Below are 16,803 nucleotides of genomic sequence, written 5' to 3' on the forward strand. Positions count from 1 at the left end.
TTTTTTTATTTTATAATATAATATATATTATAAAAATAGATTGCTATCTAAGTTAAATTTGCAATACAGATGGCTAATGTGTTACCATCCAGCAGACACAGAGCAACGTTTATTTGGAGTGACAAAAAGTCCAATATTAACTCTACTCTACCCATTTTTGGTCTCCACCAACTCCTGAGAAAAATATCTGTCTCTTTAGCTGCTAAAAGCTCCACTGTGTTCACAAGCTAGTTGCTAACATTGTCTGTCTGCTGTTTGGTGCTGAGTTTTCTTTTACTGAAAACTGCTACGCCCAAAAACTATGCTATGCTATCAGTGTGAGTGAATCAGAACAGTACATTTGTGGGCCAAAAAAACTAAAAAATTAGTTTAAAGAGAGAAAGTTTAGAGCTGAAGGAAACTGCAAAGTAATATACTGCAACCGATGCTTTTCACATACACATTTGATCCATTGCTAATGTAAACCACTGGTTATTGCAGCTTTAAACAATAATTAGAAGAGAAACTACTTCCATGAAGTTTATCATTGCTTGTATTATATATTACCGTAAATCCCTTATCCTTGATATACACTAAGGCTTTCTTCTAAAGTCATCTTTCCAACTTTCTATTTTTGCACCACTCGACTTGTCTGTCAAAGTGATAGGATTTAATCTAGGATGGTTTGGGCTAGTGGGAAATGCATGGTTCTTGCAAAAGGCTGCTGAAAACAGTAGGCTATTAATATTTGTATTAACATCCCTCTCTAAAGAAATTGACTGAAATGCACAACATACTGCTGAGTAAGGTTACAATTCAAGGCCAATTTAGTAATTTAGAAAATGTGTGTATGATTCTGAATGAGTTTTTGGAAAGAAGCAAATCCTAAATAATACTTTTTAAATTGCCATTACACCACACTGCAACACTGTAGCCATCAACACCACAATGTCCTCTGTGAAAAGGTAATGACTACAGAAAAAATGTGGCCGTTTTTCCATTTACGTCAGTGCAGTTATTCTTTTCTTTGTCCCCATTTGTGGCCACCAAAGATGCTTTGTTTCAGCCCAGTCGTACATAAAACAATTTTTCTGCGTTACCAGATCTTTCTTTAGTTTGATGTTAACTTTTTTTGCCCTGTGACTGTCAGGCAGGGCTGCATCCTGGCACTGAATGCACTTTCTTACACATGGATATGGAAACAGGATGGTGACTATTAACGTCTGGGCCTGGCCTAAAAACACCCATACCCTTTTTCTGAAACAAGACTAAGCTGTGGCTCTTTGTTTGCTGAATGGAAACACATTTCATTATGCAACAGGCTGAGTTTAATCTGGTTTAGAAAATACAACCAGAGCATGCAGAGGTGATTCGCTCTGTATATATAAAAGAGTGGGTACTGAAATCTTCTATGCTTTTTCGACACAGTCCGGACACCTTTCTGTTGCCTTTAAGCCAACACTCACACCCAGTACTCAGCACAGGAACGGACTTGAACTTAATTCACCCATAACACTGGTGGAAACTTACCGAGCATTTTGCGGAGCCAGAATTTGGCCTTTAGTCACTCCCATCTGGTGAACGGCGTGATTACACACCTCCACAAGCCACCTTCTAATGGTTTTCAGACAGGATGTTTAGAGCAGGCCGTGAGACTTTGTGAATGCTCCCGTCAGCGCACATCACACAGTCTTAAAACGTCTGGAACATTCTACCACAAAATGAGTGAAAATGAGATCACTGGGTTTTTTAGGTTTGACATCACTCTCTTGTGTTAGAGCCTCGACTTCCATCTCTTTCTTTTCTTCTCTCTTGATCTTCGTTACAGCACCTTAAATACTTGCATCAGGGAATGTAATTGTTCAAATGTAAAACACAGATTTGCTATGATTTTAACCCACGGCTATATTTGCCTAAAGATTTGTACAAACTGCAGATCTGCATTTTTTACAACCTTTGGCACGTTAGGCGACTCATGGGTGAATCATGTACTGTTTAAGGAACAGATTGTGTATTTGGAAATGGTTTGGCAGGTTTGATCTGTATATAATTTGGCTTATTTAAGCAAATTCCTGGAGCTTATTTGTTTACCATGAAAAGACGATGTGGATTGTCCACAAACTTTGTTCCTCTGTATAGTCTGAGATAATAAAAAGTTTGTAAAAAGTGGTTTTGTGGTTCCTTTGTCTTACATTGTATTCCTAATCTTCACATTACAGTTGATGTGAGATTCTGGGATGCATTTCTTTCTGTAGCTTGTCTCCATTTATTTGTTTGTTTGTTGCCAACGCATCACCACTGCTGTGAATCCCACAGTCCGGGTTTCTTATTTCTTTGTTCAACCATTTCTGGGATCACTGCTCGTATACTTATTATTCCATTAAACATGGGGCCATATTTACAAAGTACCAAGGGCATAACCATGGCACAGATATTGTGGGGGGTTCAAATGAGAGCCCTCCAACAGGGCTGTTTCATCAGTGCATTTCCCACAATTCTATAGTTTTAGATTGTAGTTTTCAGGGCTATATTGACATTTGAATTCACATTTAAAGCAATAGTCTGTGATTACCCCGAGATAGTGGCTGCCCCTCCACTTCATTTGGTTTTGGTTGCTCACTGTTTATTGACTTTAAATGCACCTACCAATTACAATTATACATTTTCCAGTAGTAGCAAATAGGATGGCTTCCAATGGGGGAAAATTATATAGTCGCTCAGAGAGTCTGAAAAGTCAACAAGCTGGCAACGCTGAGGGAACCTAGCGCGGCCAAGTTGGGGGAGTCACACACTTAATGTTTTCTTTAACAAATGGACATACATTGAAAATAAATAGGAAATAACAAGAGAGCGGGGAAAAAAAAAACATATTTCTACTGTATATTGGGGGGGACAGATTGGTACTTTTTCAGTTTTAGGTGGGACACGCCCCCAAAGAATGCATGGTTACGCCCTAGCAAAGTGCTGTATCTTTTCTTTGTTAAGGATAAATCCAGTTTATTTACAACGTATGCCTTCTTTTGTACTTGTGGCAATCATTTCTATTAATTATGAAAACACTATTCTCACCAAAGTATTTGCTTAGTTCAGGAAACACGGCAACACGGCAGTGTATGACAGGACAAGAACCATGAGCAGGCTGTTTATATGTGTGTTTTATGTGAAGCACTTTGTAACTTTGTGGTTTAAAAAGTAAACTATTATTATTATTAGCGGATACTTTGACTCTGACTTGAAGTAATAATATTCCAATAATATGATGAAAAATTACTTTTAATAGATGTTTTTAGCTGTAATTTAGCTGTTGACTGAAATCTTTTTATTCGCCATAACCATGATCCTTCCCTAACTTTAACCATGTTGTAGTTGCTCTTCACTGACATTGTAGGAGGCAAGAATGTAAAAACATTGGCAGTGAAACTGTTGTCATTGAACATATTAAAGGCTTTTGCCAATTTGCCCAATATCAACACTGATGTTTGGAGTTGCACCAAACTTTGTTGCATTTCCAGATCTCAGGTGAGGTGACTGTGCTATTAATACCAATACGAGTGATGGCTAAATCTCTAAAAATAAAAACAAGTTTGTAATTATTCTTAAATACTTATTTGTACCTTATTCATATAGTCTACCACTTTTTTATATAGTCTGCATATGTCGGTACTTCTCAATCTTTGTTGTAACATATGGATGAATGTTTCATCAGTCTACTTATTCTATCCAGACTCATTTGGGATTAGTTGAAATTTTCTTTGGCACATTTGTCGTTTTTGTTTTATCAACATACTTATAATTTAAGGAGAAAACAAGTTGAACAACTAAATAAACATTTAGTGAGTTTACTGTACACATTAGGATTTAACTGAAGACTCAGTTGCAATTTTAGGTGCTGGTAAAGTGTGAGCAGCAACAGCCTGCAGGGATGGAAACTGTCTCCCTACACATAACAACAACCTGAGCAACCAGAGGATACATGAACTCAACCTTGACACGTGGCAACAATGCAAATACAAACAAATACCAAATTTCCATCGATGTCTGTTTGTATTTTGGGTGTTTTTATGCCTTTATTTTTTATGGAGACAGTTAAAGACAGACAGGAAAGTGGGGGAGAAAGAGCAGATGACATGCAGCAAAGTGCCTCGGGGGTGTGCAGTCTACCAGTGTGGCCTGCATCCACCATTTTCTGATAACCATCAGCGTGCAATGGGGTGTGAGATGGGTCATTTTGCTCTCCAAATGGGCACAGAACATTTCAATGTTAGGCTACTAACAGCCACATTCATTGCAAATTATGTTTAGATCAAAAACTGAAGTCTCAGTAGAGCGGTTTCATCAATTAGCTGTGGTCTGAATCACCAGCAGCAACATTTAGATGATACCAAAATTAAATTCCAGATTACATCTTTAAACTGCTTTAACTGAACTCCGGAGCTGTCACATTTCAGAGCGTTATTCAAAACAGGCTTCAAAGAAAAAGGCTTCAACTCCCTCTCCTGTCAAGATAAGATATTCATATGATACTTGTTTGCAGGAGTATTATCAGTGCAATACAATATGCAAACTTCAGATATTTACTTACATAAAAAATCAGTCAACACAACTGATAAGATATAATGTTGGTTTTTAACTTTTTTTTATGTATTGTAAAGGTAGAAATTCTTTGGGATTACTGCTGCTACCATGTCTCTACTCGTTATAACAACACAACTGTTTGAGTTCCTCAGGACCAGTTTTAGTCCTCGTAGGAATATTCCAGGGACTTGATTTTCTCATTGAGTCATTCTACAAATAGCTTATGTAATAGCATTGCATGAAGCCACAGAGGGCAGAGTCAAGATTTTATCTTCTCTCTCACCGCCCTCTAGTGGCCCCTGAACAAATAAAGGGGAAAAACAGCTCAGCCTGGAAACTACCCAGTGACGTTTGGTAAGTACACACACAGGAAGTTAAATGACTTCTTCAAATTAATAGATTAATCCTCAGGGCAGGCAGGTGAGGCATACATGATTTCTTATAATGGTGTGTAAAATATGAATCTCTCATAAACAGTATAATTAGCTGCTTGTCCCAAGGGTCAGGGTTAGGATAGGGTTGCAACGTTTTTTCTGCTGTGACAGCTATTAATCCAAAGGAAATTTCTATCTTGTAGTTTTTTATGACCACAAAAAAGACTAAAATCTTTTAGGATTTAAAAAGGTTTCAACTTTGTGTCATTTTCCCTCAATCTCTCTGATGTAAGATCAATGGAGCAAATATTCTATTAATGGAGAAATATTACTATGGCATGGTTTCAAACATAGCAGATTTATCAGCTAAACATTTATTTTGTGAACTCCACTATAGTTTAATAAAAAAAAAGTTTCAAGATCAATAATTGTGTTTACACTAAATTATACCCTACCTATGTTTTGCAACTTTAAAATAATAACATCAGACAATTGTTACCTCTTTTAGGTAGCTGGAGTGAAAATAATCATCCTCAACATTTGTTGTGTGATGATTTCAGAATGATGAAGACAGTTGGAGAACAATTAGATACAAATTGGTATTCTGTTGCTTGAAAAATAGTGCATATGGCTGCTGTAACTGTGGGAGGGGGGAGGGAAATTCATCTCTGATGCAACATTCACAGGAAATATGCTCACAATCCATCCAGCTTGCTTGTTTTATACAAACATCCTGCAGTTCATTGCACAGTTCCGTTGATATGCACTGTGTTATGCATTGAATATTAAATATCCATAAAATATGTCACTTAGTCAGTTTACTCAATGATAGAAAAAGGTCCCTTAAGGAAAAAGATGTGGTGGAGTAGAAGGGAAAAACCCAAGTGAAGTACAACCATCTCGAATTTGTACTTAAGTACAGTACTTGAGTAAATGTACTCAGTTACATTACGCCGCTGCTTCTTTCTGTATTCTGTATGCAGGCTTGGGAAGTAATGGATTACATGTAACTGAGTTATATAGGATACAAAAATACAGTTTTACAGTCAGATTATTAGTTATTCTCTAAAAATAAAATACACAGAGCCATGACTCATTTGATGCATTTTCTTCCCAAATGTTACATAGTCCTGTTATAGAATACATTTATATCCACACTTTCATTTACACTCTTTATACTGTGATACATATTTAAACAGGCATGTCGGGTTACCTGTCTTAAGTAACCCTCCCAACCCTGTCTGAAGGCCACACTAGAACAGGTGCGACAGGTGTTTGGGCAGTGTGACTTTTATTTTGAAGGAGACACGGGAAGAAGCAGTATCTTTTCGTGCACTTTGACGTGAGACTTGCTGCAGTGATGTCGACGTCACGGGGAGGACGTTGTGCGACTGCTCGGAGAGAAATTCACTTTTCCTTCTCGGACACTGAAACACAGTGATCCTCCAGCGGAGCGTCGGTAAGTGACTGCAGCTGCTCCTCTCTCAGATCCTGACTGCTGTGTTCTCTAAATGTGTCAGCCATTGTTATTCATATGTGTGTAGACTGACATTTAACCAGGATAGTGTTAATAGGAGCAACAGGCAGTCAGAAAAAGCGCTAATCTGTGTGTTTTAGGTCAGTTTAATGCTCCATAGTGTTTGAATTTATGTCAGAATAAAGTTTAAAAAAATGACAAACGCAGTTCAGTTTCAGCTCAAACCTGCGTGATAATATTCACATGAGTCACTGTGAGAGCTGCAACAGGTTATTCTGCTTTAACACGCAGGGAAAGTCAGTTATTATCATTAAAACATGAGAGGGAATGGCATTAATGTGGTTATTCCTATTAAGGAAATAAATGGGATGTCTGTTGAATATAAGGAATACTGTTTCCTGTTTTTAGACCCTGACAATGCAGTCCATGGAGGGCTATGGACACACACTATCTGGTGCCCCATTAGTGTGAAAGGATGAACTTGTTTCCTCTTGTTCTTTATCTCCTGTCACTGCTTGTTTCTGGTGAGTAACACCAAGTTCGCTCCAGTTAATGCTTACGTCTTACTGGAAGTCGTACTTTGTTGAATACCTGAGATAGCATTCTCCCTCACACACACACGCCCTGATGTTGTTATCAAAGCTGCCGGCTCATTAAAGTGCCCTGCCAGGTGTTTCCTTTGTACCTTGTGCCTACGAGTCAGACTGCATCACGTGTTTGTTCCCATGATCCCGCAGTGCTGGGTTCCCTTCCCGCTCCGGTCAATTTGACGATCACCTCTGTCAACTTCTTCCATGTCCTGCATTGGGATCCTGGGCCTGGCACCCCACCGGGAACGGTGTACCATGTCTTCAGGTAACTTATCTGTCATTTTTTTAGTTAGCTGCTTGCACTGCCTGATGCAATTTCCTTTCTAGGGAAGGAGAAAATGTCCCATCAGGCTTGTAATCTGCAGATCTGAGCTTTCTCACTCAAGCTGTTTCCTGAGGCTGACCTCAACAGTTCTTTGGTACTCACTGCGATGTGTGTGGCATCAGGTTTTGTAAACTTATTCCAGGCAAAGTTCTTGTACAGTTGACATTGATTTATTATCATTTTCTGAAAGAGGAAAAACACAGACAGCAATAAAATAATATAACATTTCAGGCTTCAGTCTGTGAGATAAAAATGTAAAGTAAAAATGATATCAAGAACAACAATACATGAACATAACATACGGCTAAAAAGATGGAAAAACAGGGGTGCAGCACAGCAATTTTTACAGAAAGTTGTCGAAAATCAGACAAGCGTGAGCGTATTTTCTGTAAAACAGATTATCTTTTGTAAAGTAAGGCCGGGAAATTCCACAGGATACATCTTCCTCCCATTAACAGGCGATGCAGTTGTTTTGCTTTTAAGAGGCAAAAGTTAATTAATTAGAAGTTTGACTCATTTTTATCAACATATAAACATTTGAAAAAGCGTTGGCATCCCGTATTAAATTTGAAACTTTAGGTTTGAATACTGTTTGTTACGTTCTCTGAGGAGCTTTTGATGTCTGTCCTGTGTGTTTGCTTGTTTTGTCTGTTAGTTACCCGGATGTCTCCCAAATGTTTTAACTGGGTACAAAAAAATGATAGAAAGTTGAGCCAAGCAGGAACTAATTTACATTTTGTCTTGTTACTTTTAAACTATCAGCTGTGAAAAATTCCTTTTCCTGGATTTCCCAGTTCAAGAAACATCACTCAGCAACATATTGTCCAGCATTTTTAAATTTAATCCTTCCGCCACCTGGTAGATAAAACATTTGATTATTTATGTTTAACTATAGTCATTAAAAAGGTTCAAATGGGAATATTATAATAATTATAATAATTTTGACAGCTTCTTGTGATTCCCATATAGGAATTTTGATTAAGTACAATTGTAATTTCTTATATAATTACTCAATAATAACTCTGATGAGTGCATTGTTATAGTCAATTCCAAACATCAGTTAACGACAATTTCCACTTAATTTCAACTTCATTAGAATACCTAAAAGTGTCCAGGACAATGTAAAGTTTGATCGTCTATTTTTCCATGTCAGCTGAGGATCCTGTGTGAAGACTGTTATGTTAAAAAGAAACAAGTTATTTTAAACCCAAATGTTTCTTTAAAGGCGAAAAACATCCTCAGATTCGTAACATGTCCTGCATCTGCACAGTTGCAGTTTGTGCCTTTTTTTGTAGCCACAGTAGCGAGATAACAGGAAATGAAAGAAAAGCGAGATGGGGAACAACTTGCAACAGAGGTCCTCAGCCGGACTCGAGCCGGGGACATTGTGGTTCATGGTTACCACTTAAAATCTCTAGGCTACCAGTACGCCCCCAGCCATTGTACTTTTAGTGAAAGTCAGTGGAAAAGTACAGGTTTCGATTGCCTGCGTATCAGTCCAATATAAAGACACTCCTGCAGGAAGTGTACTGACAGTCAAGGGTCATGTTTGACATTAACTTCATAATTCTTGGTGTTATTCTGCATTTTAAAGCTGTGCAACCACTTAATACACACTTAAAGATTACAAAGTTATTTAATAGGAAAATAGCCAGTATGAGTAAAAATGGATCACAGAAAGATGTGAATCTCGAATATATTTGATATACATGAGTGTGAATTTGTCATGTTATATCGGCCCAATCAGTTTTTATCAGTCTCTGAACCCCAAGAACAACCGCGACCTTTAATCTGGTCACGTCTTCAGTCATCTGTCTGACAATCTGTGGCTTACTTGAGCTTCTTCTTTGATGGAATATCTGAATGCGGGGAACTTTTTTTCTCTCTTTGACTTCTGCTTTCTGTGACAGTGGCTGGGCTGTTTCAGAGCGATGTTAGTTTCCATCCATGTAGTGTGGCACCTCAGTGTGCCTGCGATGCAGCTGTGACCACAGAGAGGCTGGCCTGTTGTTTTAAAGGAACCGGTGATTCAACCGCTCCTATAAAAAGCAAATTGGGACTGGGTTTGACTGTTTCAGGTGATCTGATCTTTTGTCCTGACAGTCATTGTGTTTACCTGCACAGAACTGAATACACATGATTTATTTGAATTGGATCCAGTATGTGTCTTGATAATGTTAGCAAGATAATCAGGTGACCTCTTTGCTGATTTAAAGGTCCAGTATGCAGGATTTACTGGCGTCTAGCAGTGTAGCTGCAGATCGCCATTTGCTCGTTTCACCCTTCCTTTCCAAGCGCGAGGGAGAAACGCATGAAAAACGAACAAAGAGCCAGTGTTTGGTTTGTTCATTCTGGGCTACTGTAGAAGGTGTGTTGTGTATCAAAAGCCTGATATGTATTTTTCCTCTTTGCATAGGGCTCCATTGGTGTCCAGAAACTATAACAAACACACTGTTACACCGGGTGTTCCTTCATTAGCATTGGCGCTACTGTAATTCCACTACTTTTGGCAGTAACTAATGTAACTGTTCACAGTTTACATTATAATTTTTCATGTAGACACACACACACACTATAGTTTATTTTGACTCACTTCCATAGACATCCTGCTGCTGGAAATACTCCCTAGAGCAAATGTGGATTATTCTGCCACTGAAAATAGTCCCCAACAAATGCAATATTTCCCCTCTGTTTCAGAAAACGTTGCTAAAAACTACACTGCCCTGCTGTTTTTTGGAAATGACTGCCACTTTAAAAATCACCTAGAGAAGTCAGAAAATTGTATGTAATGTGTGATAAAGTTGTGTTTTTTTTTTTTTGCATTGATCAGTAAGAGAAGCTTCATGCTAATAACTCCTAGCTCTGTGGTGCTTAAAGTTAGATTCATTGATAGTATATCAATAATATGTCATTATATTATTGGTTGAAATAGGTTGGTTCAAGCTTGCATCACATTTTGTTTTACAGAAAGGAAAAAATTAGATTATATTTTGATATAAGAACACATAAAAATGTTGTCATTGTTGTGGCATACATTGTATGTAACAGGGGCACAATATGACCGAGGATGTAATCTAAAAACTTACCTCAAACACTGGAATGTCTGTACTGCAATTTTTTGTTGCTAACATCTGTTTATTAAGTGACATGTGATCGTTTGTTACCTGCCAGGCAAGCTGAGGGTACTGCAAGACAATGTTTGAGCTCTGTTTCTCCCTGCAGGAAGAACGAGATTAAGAAACGGGAATGGCTATCAAATGAGACATCATTCACGCTGAGGTCCAAAACCGTAGATGCACAAAGAGAACTTCATGAACTGACTGTCCAAGCGTCCTACAACAAAACCCTGTCTCCAGAGTCCAACAAGTTATTATTCAGCCCTTACGAAGACAGTACGTCAATTTTTATATATTTTGAGTGCATGCTTGTTGCCTTGGAGTTAATTAATGACATATTACACTTTGTTGCCGACAGATAAGGGTGAATTTTACTGTGTCACTGCAGCAGCACCTAATAAAGGTATAGGTTAGCTAAAGAAGTAAAACAAACAACTTTTAGAGAAATGTAACTATTTCCTAAAGGTAAAATACCTCTTTTTTTATCTTTTGTTATTCCATTCTGTAAAGTAGCAGCTCTTAAGGTTTTTCTTTCTTTCAATTGGCATGTTAAAAAATGTGTGAAACAGTTAAAAAAGCATTCTTGATCAAGTAGCTTTGATATTATTATTTTAAGTGATACTGAATTAATTTTGTAATATCGATTTGTTCTGTGAAAACAAAATTCCTAGTAAAAAGTACATAATCAAGAAATCAGGAATGTTTTTTTAACTTTCACTTTAAATTGCTAGTAAAAACTGTTCAATCAAGAATAATTTTTAACTTAAAAAATGTAGTGAATTTAGACTGAATAAATATACTAAATTGGTTCAACAGATGTGTTTCATCTGTATTAAATTAAATTTTCACCTTTGCCCGATGTGGAGAATTGGTCATAATATTGGTTGCATGCAGAAAATGATATTAAAAAACACTCTGCACTTGAATTTCTAATCAAGCATAAATTGCCTAAATTTAAAATATATATATTTTTTTTTTCTTTGTGCCAAGCCAAAATAACTAGTCCAAAACTGTCACTGGCTGGATGTGGCAACTGCATCCATATCAACATTTCAATCCCGAAGGCTAACAAGAGATCACAAATCAATGACATCCAGAAATTCTACGGTGGGAAGTTCAAGATTCTCTGGAAGAAACGTAATGGAACAGTGGTAAGAAATCCATTTCACTCATATGTCAAACCAACAATTTCTCATAATGATTCTTATCGTATCGTATTATGTGTGATCACTATGTCTGCATGGATTACTGAACTTAATTCCTCCAGACCTGTACATATAATGTAGCCACAACTAGTTAATCAAATATTTTCCAGAGGCAGAGCTTCTCCAGAAGGAGAAGAGGCAAGGAATTTCAGCAAGTTAGACACTGGATATTGTACAGTATTGGATGAAATACTGTCTGCCATGAAAAGGGTCCATTAGTTGCATTACCTACAGCCACTAGCTTATCACTCCCTGGCCTTTCAAGTTTAACTCAACACAATAGGATCATTTCTACTTCCAGGGGAGCTCTGTTTCGGACCAAAATCAATAAAACACAAACTCCAATCTTCCCGTTGGAGTGGAATTAGTGCCATCTGCGACCTCAGCTCTCTGTATGTTACTCTGTGATCTGGTCACAAAGAGTTCTCCGCGCAAACCTTAAGGGAAAAGTAATTTTTGTTTACCTGGTATCCAGGAGTGGGTTATATGTTCAAAGGTATTTTCTTGATCCCATAGATGTTGTGAGATACAATGATTGTCCAGGGTAAACCCAAGATTAAAATCCAATATTGTGACAAAATGATGCATTAATGTACAGTTAGAGTGCTGGGGTCACAGATGAGGCTTCAATAGAAATACTTTTAATATGTTTTCCCTTCATATTTGACCTTCAGGAGGAACCCTACAACACTGAAAACAAGAGTTTTACTCTTGCCAACCTAAAGAGAGGTGTGGAGTACTGTGTACAGGTGCACATGAACTTTGTTGTGAACAAAAACACTGAGCCATCCGCCTGGGAGTGTGCCTTCACTAGCATTGTGGAACCGAGGAGAGGTGAGTTTACCTTTAGAGCTGATATTAATGCTGTTATGACAGTAGTGTGGTGTTTTTATTAAGATGCTGGACTGACATTTAGAGATTCTGGGCTCTACGTTTGTGCATAGTTTCAAATAAGAATACAGCAGCTTGAATATGCTGCAAAGATCAGATGATGTCTCTTTTTGAGTTTGAATTCACGATTCTGGGCATGTTACAAAATCAAATGGTCACTGTGTTTCTGTGCGTGATGACATGATCCATACAGTCACCATGTGAACTTAAATGCCACTGCAATGCCATAAGTAAAATAAATGTAAACCATATTTGGTTCATTTTAAGATAAATTCTGTTTGATTTGACTGTTTTACATTAAAACGTTACGTGATGCTTTTGTATGGAGACATGGGGAAAGGATCAGTAAATCATCACAGACTAGACAATAACCTGTATTGTAACCTGTACCTCAGGGAAATGCTAGTGCATGAAAATAAAGACTAAATGATTTATTACTGTGTGTGTGTGTGTTGTCTTATGGAGATATGCATATGAATTATGGACTTAATTGTATTTTTGGGATGTTTTGTGTGAATCTAATGTGTGCGTGTGTGTGTGACTTTCTGTCCAGTGTGTATGCAAGCTCATTTTGCAACCAATTATATTCCCCCTAAGCAGCTCAATGAGCAAGTAAATGGAGTGAACAGCAGCTGAATGTGTCCTGTGACAAATAGTAAGTATATGTGTGTGTGGGTTTGTGTGTGTGTAAGTGAGTGAGTGAGTAAGTAAGTGAGTGTGTGTGTGCGTGTGTGTGTATGAGAGAGAGAGAGAGATTGTGGAGCGACAGTGTGTGAGTCATAGCAAGGCAGGTGATTGGTCAGGAAGTGGTCATGTTATTATCTCTAATTGAGGGGTAATTGTAGAGCTGAGTGTACCGTACTGTATGTGTGTGTGTCTGTGAATGTGTATGTGTATCTTTCTATGTGTCTGTGTTTGTGTTTAGGTGTATGCAGAGTGGAAAATTACATCTAGAGTTTAGGCTTGCTGTGATTAAAAACAAAACAGAATAAACACTAGGCTTTGGTGGGCCGCAGTGTTCTGTATCCTGTGTGTGTGTGTGTGTGTGTGTGTGTGTGATACTGTGCAGCTATTGTCTGCCTGCAAACTGATGAAAAAAAAGTCAGCGCACAGACAGCCAGTTCGCCTACTGTAGTCATCTACAGCGGGTCTTCAAGCAGGTTATCGTTTTAAGCTGCTTTTTTATTATTTTCTGCTAAATCATTTAGTCCACTGACAGATAATCTGATGCAAACAACAAGTAGTGAGACTGAATTTACTGATTTAAAGAGCATTCTAAAACATGTTCATACTGTTAAAATGGTGCATTATTCTCATTCTCATTTTTATCATTTATATATTTAAGCTGTTAAGGTTTTGAGAAAACCATCTCTGATATACCTGCTTTCCCCCAGTAGGAAAATATAATTTTGCTTGCGGTGCTGACACCATATATCTTATGGCTTCAGCACATTGATAATTTAAGTATTTGAAAGGGCAGAATCCCTTAGGAATAGGGGAAGATGTGTTTGTTTGTTGGCTTTTATGTTTTGGGTAAACTGATGCCTTTTTCAAAATCAAGGACCTCTTACAATGCTTAACATTAAGTCCTGTTGCTTTCGCTTAAGTAGGGATGGCAATTAAGACCTGGATCAATAAGGACCCAGTTCCAAATTTCTCAAAAACTATTCAAATCATGGTGATGTGACATTTTTGGGGGTCTGTACCAAACAAATGATTAACAAAGATTTGTAGACCAGGGCAGTTCTGTAGCACTACAGTACCTCATCATAATGCTGTTTTGTCACACATTTTACCTTCATCAAAACATTACAGCTCTTGCGATTTGCATATTGCACTTTCGATAATATTTCGATGAACTGTGCAGCCCTAGTTGTGATGTTTTTATGTTTTGTCTGCATTTTCAGTTGAAAAGTATTCTTTTTTTGCAATGGTCAAGGCGATAGGTATGTTGTTGTGGTATTTGTGTAGAAGCCTGATGGGTGTGAGGTCTCCTAAAAGGAGGAGGAAAGGGGGAGCAGAAGGCTGTGAGCCAAGGATTTGGAATATGATGGTTATTATGTTATTCTTATGTTGTGTATTTTTTTCCCGGTGCATTTTTGAGTTGTGGCTATTGTAGAAAATGTTCTTAAATAATATAAAACATCTGTGTTATATCATATAGTATAAATATGATATTGTTTAAAACAGGTGTTCTAAGTGGGTGATTCCTTTGATATTCCATAATTTAAAACAGAAGGTGTGCTTGTCGAATATAAATCCTGGGTTATTTCAAATTGGAGTGAGTTTACATAGTGTGTAATTTGGGGATCTGGGGAAACACAGTTGTATTTTTGTTGCAGTTATGCTTTTTTTATTGTTGCTTAGAGAAACTGGAAATCTTGGATAGAGTTTTGTCGCATTCTGAGGCCTTGGGTCTAGCTCTTGGTGGATGTTGGATGGATGTGAATCCATTTTATAAATACATTATAGTGGAGGAAATTTGGGGCATTTAAACCTCAAGCTTTTCATTTTCATTTGCTTTTCTGTAGTGTTGTGAGTTTGATTCTAGGTTGTTTATTTTTCCAGTAGAGAAGTGTATTGAACCAATTGGGTGTTGGTTGGACAGGGGTCGTTTACAAAAGGGGGGTTGATTCGGGTTAAAATTGACATCTTGATTGTTGCAATGCGGCCTGCAAGGGAGAGTGGTAAATTATTCCAGAGGTTTAACTGATCGTTGGATTTAAGCATGGGGGGGGGGGTAAAGTTGAGGTTGAGGTTAATCCATTTAATAAATGACTCCAATGGCAAGCCTATTTAGTGTTGTAAATAAAAAGACCCAGTTTACATGGTTAAAGGTTTTCTCTGCATCTAATATATGATGAATGTGTTTTTGTATATATTTATTAGGTTGAAAAGGCGCCATGTATTGTTTGAGGAATGTCTACCTTTGATGAAACCTGTTTGGTCTGGGTGAATTTATATATGGATGACTTTTTCCAATCTCATAGGTAGTGCCTTATTAATAACTATCAACACAGTTTCTGTATTGATAAGTGATAAGGGGCAGTAGCTTGTGTAGAGATTAGGATCCTTGTTAGGTTTGAGGAGAACTGAGATGTGTGCTGGGGTGTTGGAGGATTTGTAAATTTCTGTTATCATCTTGATAAATGATGAATGGTGAGTGGTTGTTCGGGTCGGCCATTCAAAATGGGAAACTTGCAGGGTAGCAAACTTTTCTAGCATATATGTATTAGCAGTGTGCCACCATGTTGGAGTCATATAATCAATTGGCTCAGTGCTGCCTCCTCTGCTTCAGTCAGGCATCAGTCTGCATATAAATACCATAGTCGAGGCTTTGGAGACACAGGAATTTGGTAATTGAAGCTGAAGTAGACAAGGTGGTTTTGGGAAAGTCGGTAAATGTAAAGATATAAAACTTTACAATACATCAAACATACACAAATGAATAAACATGAGACCTCTGAGTTGTTCAGTTTAAGCTTAATTTGTGGCAGCCAAAGTTGACCAGTCCCAGTTCAGTTTGTAGCCCTGACTAGTAGTTAGATTTTTGTTGAGGTTTGTTGTTCTTAGCTTTTCATGTGCTGGTAAGGTTTTTGAGCACAGGAGGTCTTTTCACATGTTTATAAAACTGCAAGAAGAATATTTTTATATATGCTCGGGATCAAACCTGCGGCCAACGCTTTTGAAGAGAGGAGGATGTCTTTAATCCCTGGCACGGGGGGGTCAAACTGCAGGCAGCGGACATGGTCCACAGTTTTGAGGGTGGGTGGAGGAGGAGGGAGAAAGAGGAGGAAGGAGGGGGGGGGGGGAGGTGATGTTTGACAGCTCCGGCATATGTCCAAATCTGTTCTCAGTCACCTCGCAGACTGGGATGCACGTCGAGGGAAGGAGGACAAGGAGAATACAAACAGTTCTCTCACATGACTTTTAAAAACTGTCCGATCTGGAGCCTCACTGGCCACAGACTCGCAGGGTGATTACCGGACGATCAGACAGCTGTTGGCATTAAAAGCTGGCCTACACAGGAAGAACTTTTAGTGAGGGGATCTGGGGTATATGAAGGCGCAGACGTGTAGATCACTTTGTCTGGCTTGGCCTCAGAACTTGTGGATGGCGAGATTGCAGCATTGAGGAGGAGGAGGAGGGAGAGAGGAGGAGGAGAGAGGAGGGAGGAGGAATTTCCGGATATATGAGACACAGTTGATATATTGCTCTGATGTGTATTAATGTATGTATTATGAGTATCATTAAAGGTCCAGTGTGTGACA

General features: G+C 38.2%; 1 protein-coding gene across 1 annotated transcript; it reads left to right on the forward strand.

Moving 5' to 3' along the window:
* The first annotated feature begins 6,271 nt into the window (after positions 1–6,271).
* On the forward strand, positions 6,272–12,940 carry crfb1 (cytokine receptor family member b1). Its single transcript, XM_035676012.1, has 6 exons — positions 6,272–6,387; positions 6,814–6,929; positions 7,143–7,260; positions 10,543–10,712; positions 11,427–11,587; positions 12,316–12,940. The coding sequence occupies exons 2-6, from the start codon at positions 6,881–6,883 to the stop codon at positions 12,535–12,537; spliced, it is 720 nt and encodes a 239-aa protein (XP_035531905.1). The 5' UTR covers positions 6,272–6,387; positions 6,814–6,880; the 3' UTR covers positions 12,538–12,940.
* The last annotated feature ends 3,863 nt before the right edge of the window (positions 12,941–16,803 follow it).

The sequence above is a fragment of the Morone saxatilis genome, unplaced genomic scaffold (assembly GCF_004916995.1).
Source record: "Morone saxatilis isolate NCDOM2014 unplaced genomic scaffold, NCSU_SB_2.0 Contig5, whole genome shotgun sequence".
NCBI classification, from domain to species: domain Eukaryota; kingdom Metazoa; phylum Chordata; class Actinopteri; family Moronidae; genus Morone; species Morone saxatilis.

Bases quoted from the DNA above. Each gene is read 5' to 3' on its own strand.
- crfb1 (XM_035676012.1), top strand. From the start codon at position 6,881: ATGAACTTGTTTCCTCTTGTTCTTTATCTCCTGTCACTGCTTGTTTCT. The intron at 6,930-7,142 runs GTGAGTAACACC...ATGATCCCGCAG, and splicing joins CCTGTCACTGCTTGTTTCTG to TGCTGGGTTCCCTTCCCGCT. The intron at 11,588-12,315 runs GTAAGAAATCCA...TTTGACCTTCAG, and splicing joins AGAAACGTAATGGAACAGTG to GAGGAACCCTACAACACTGA.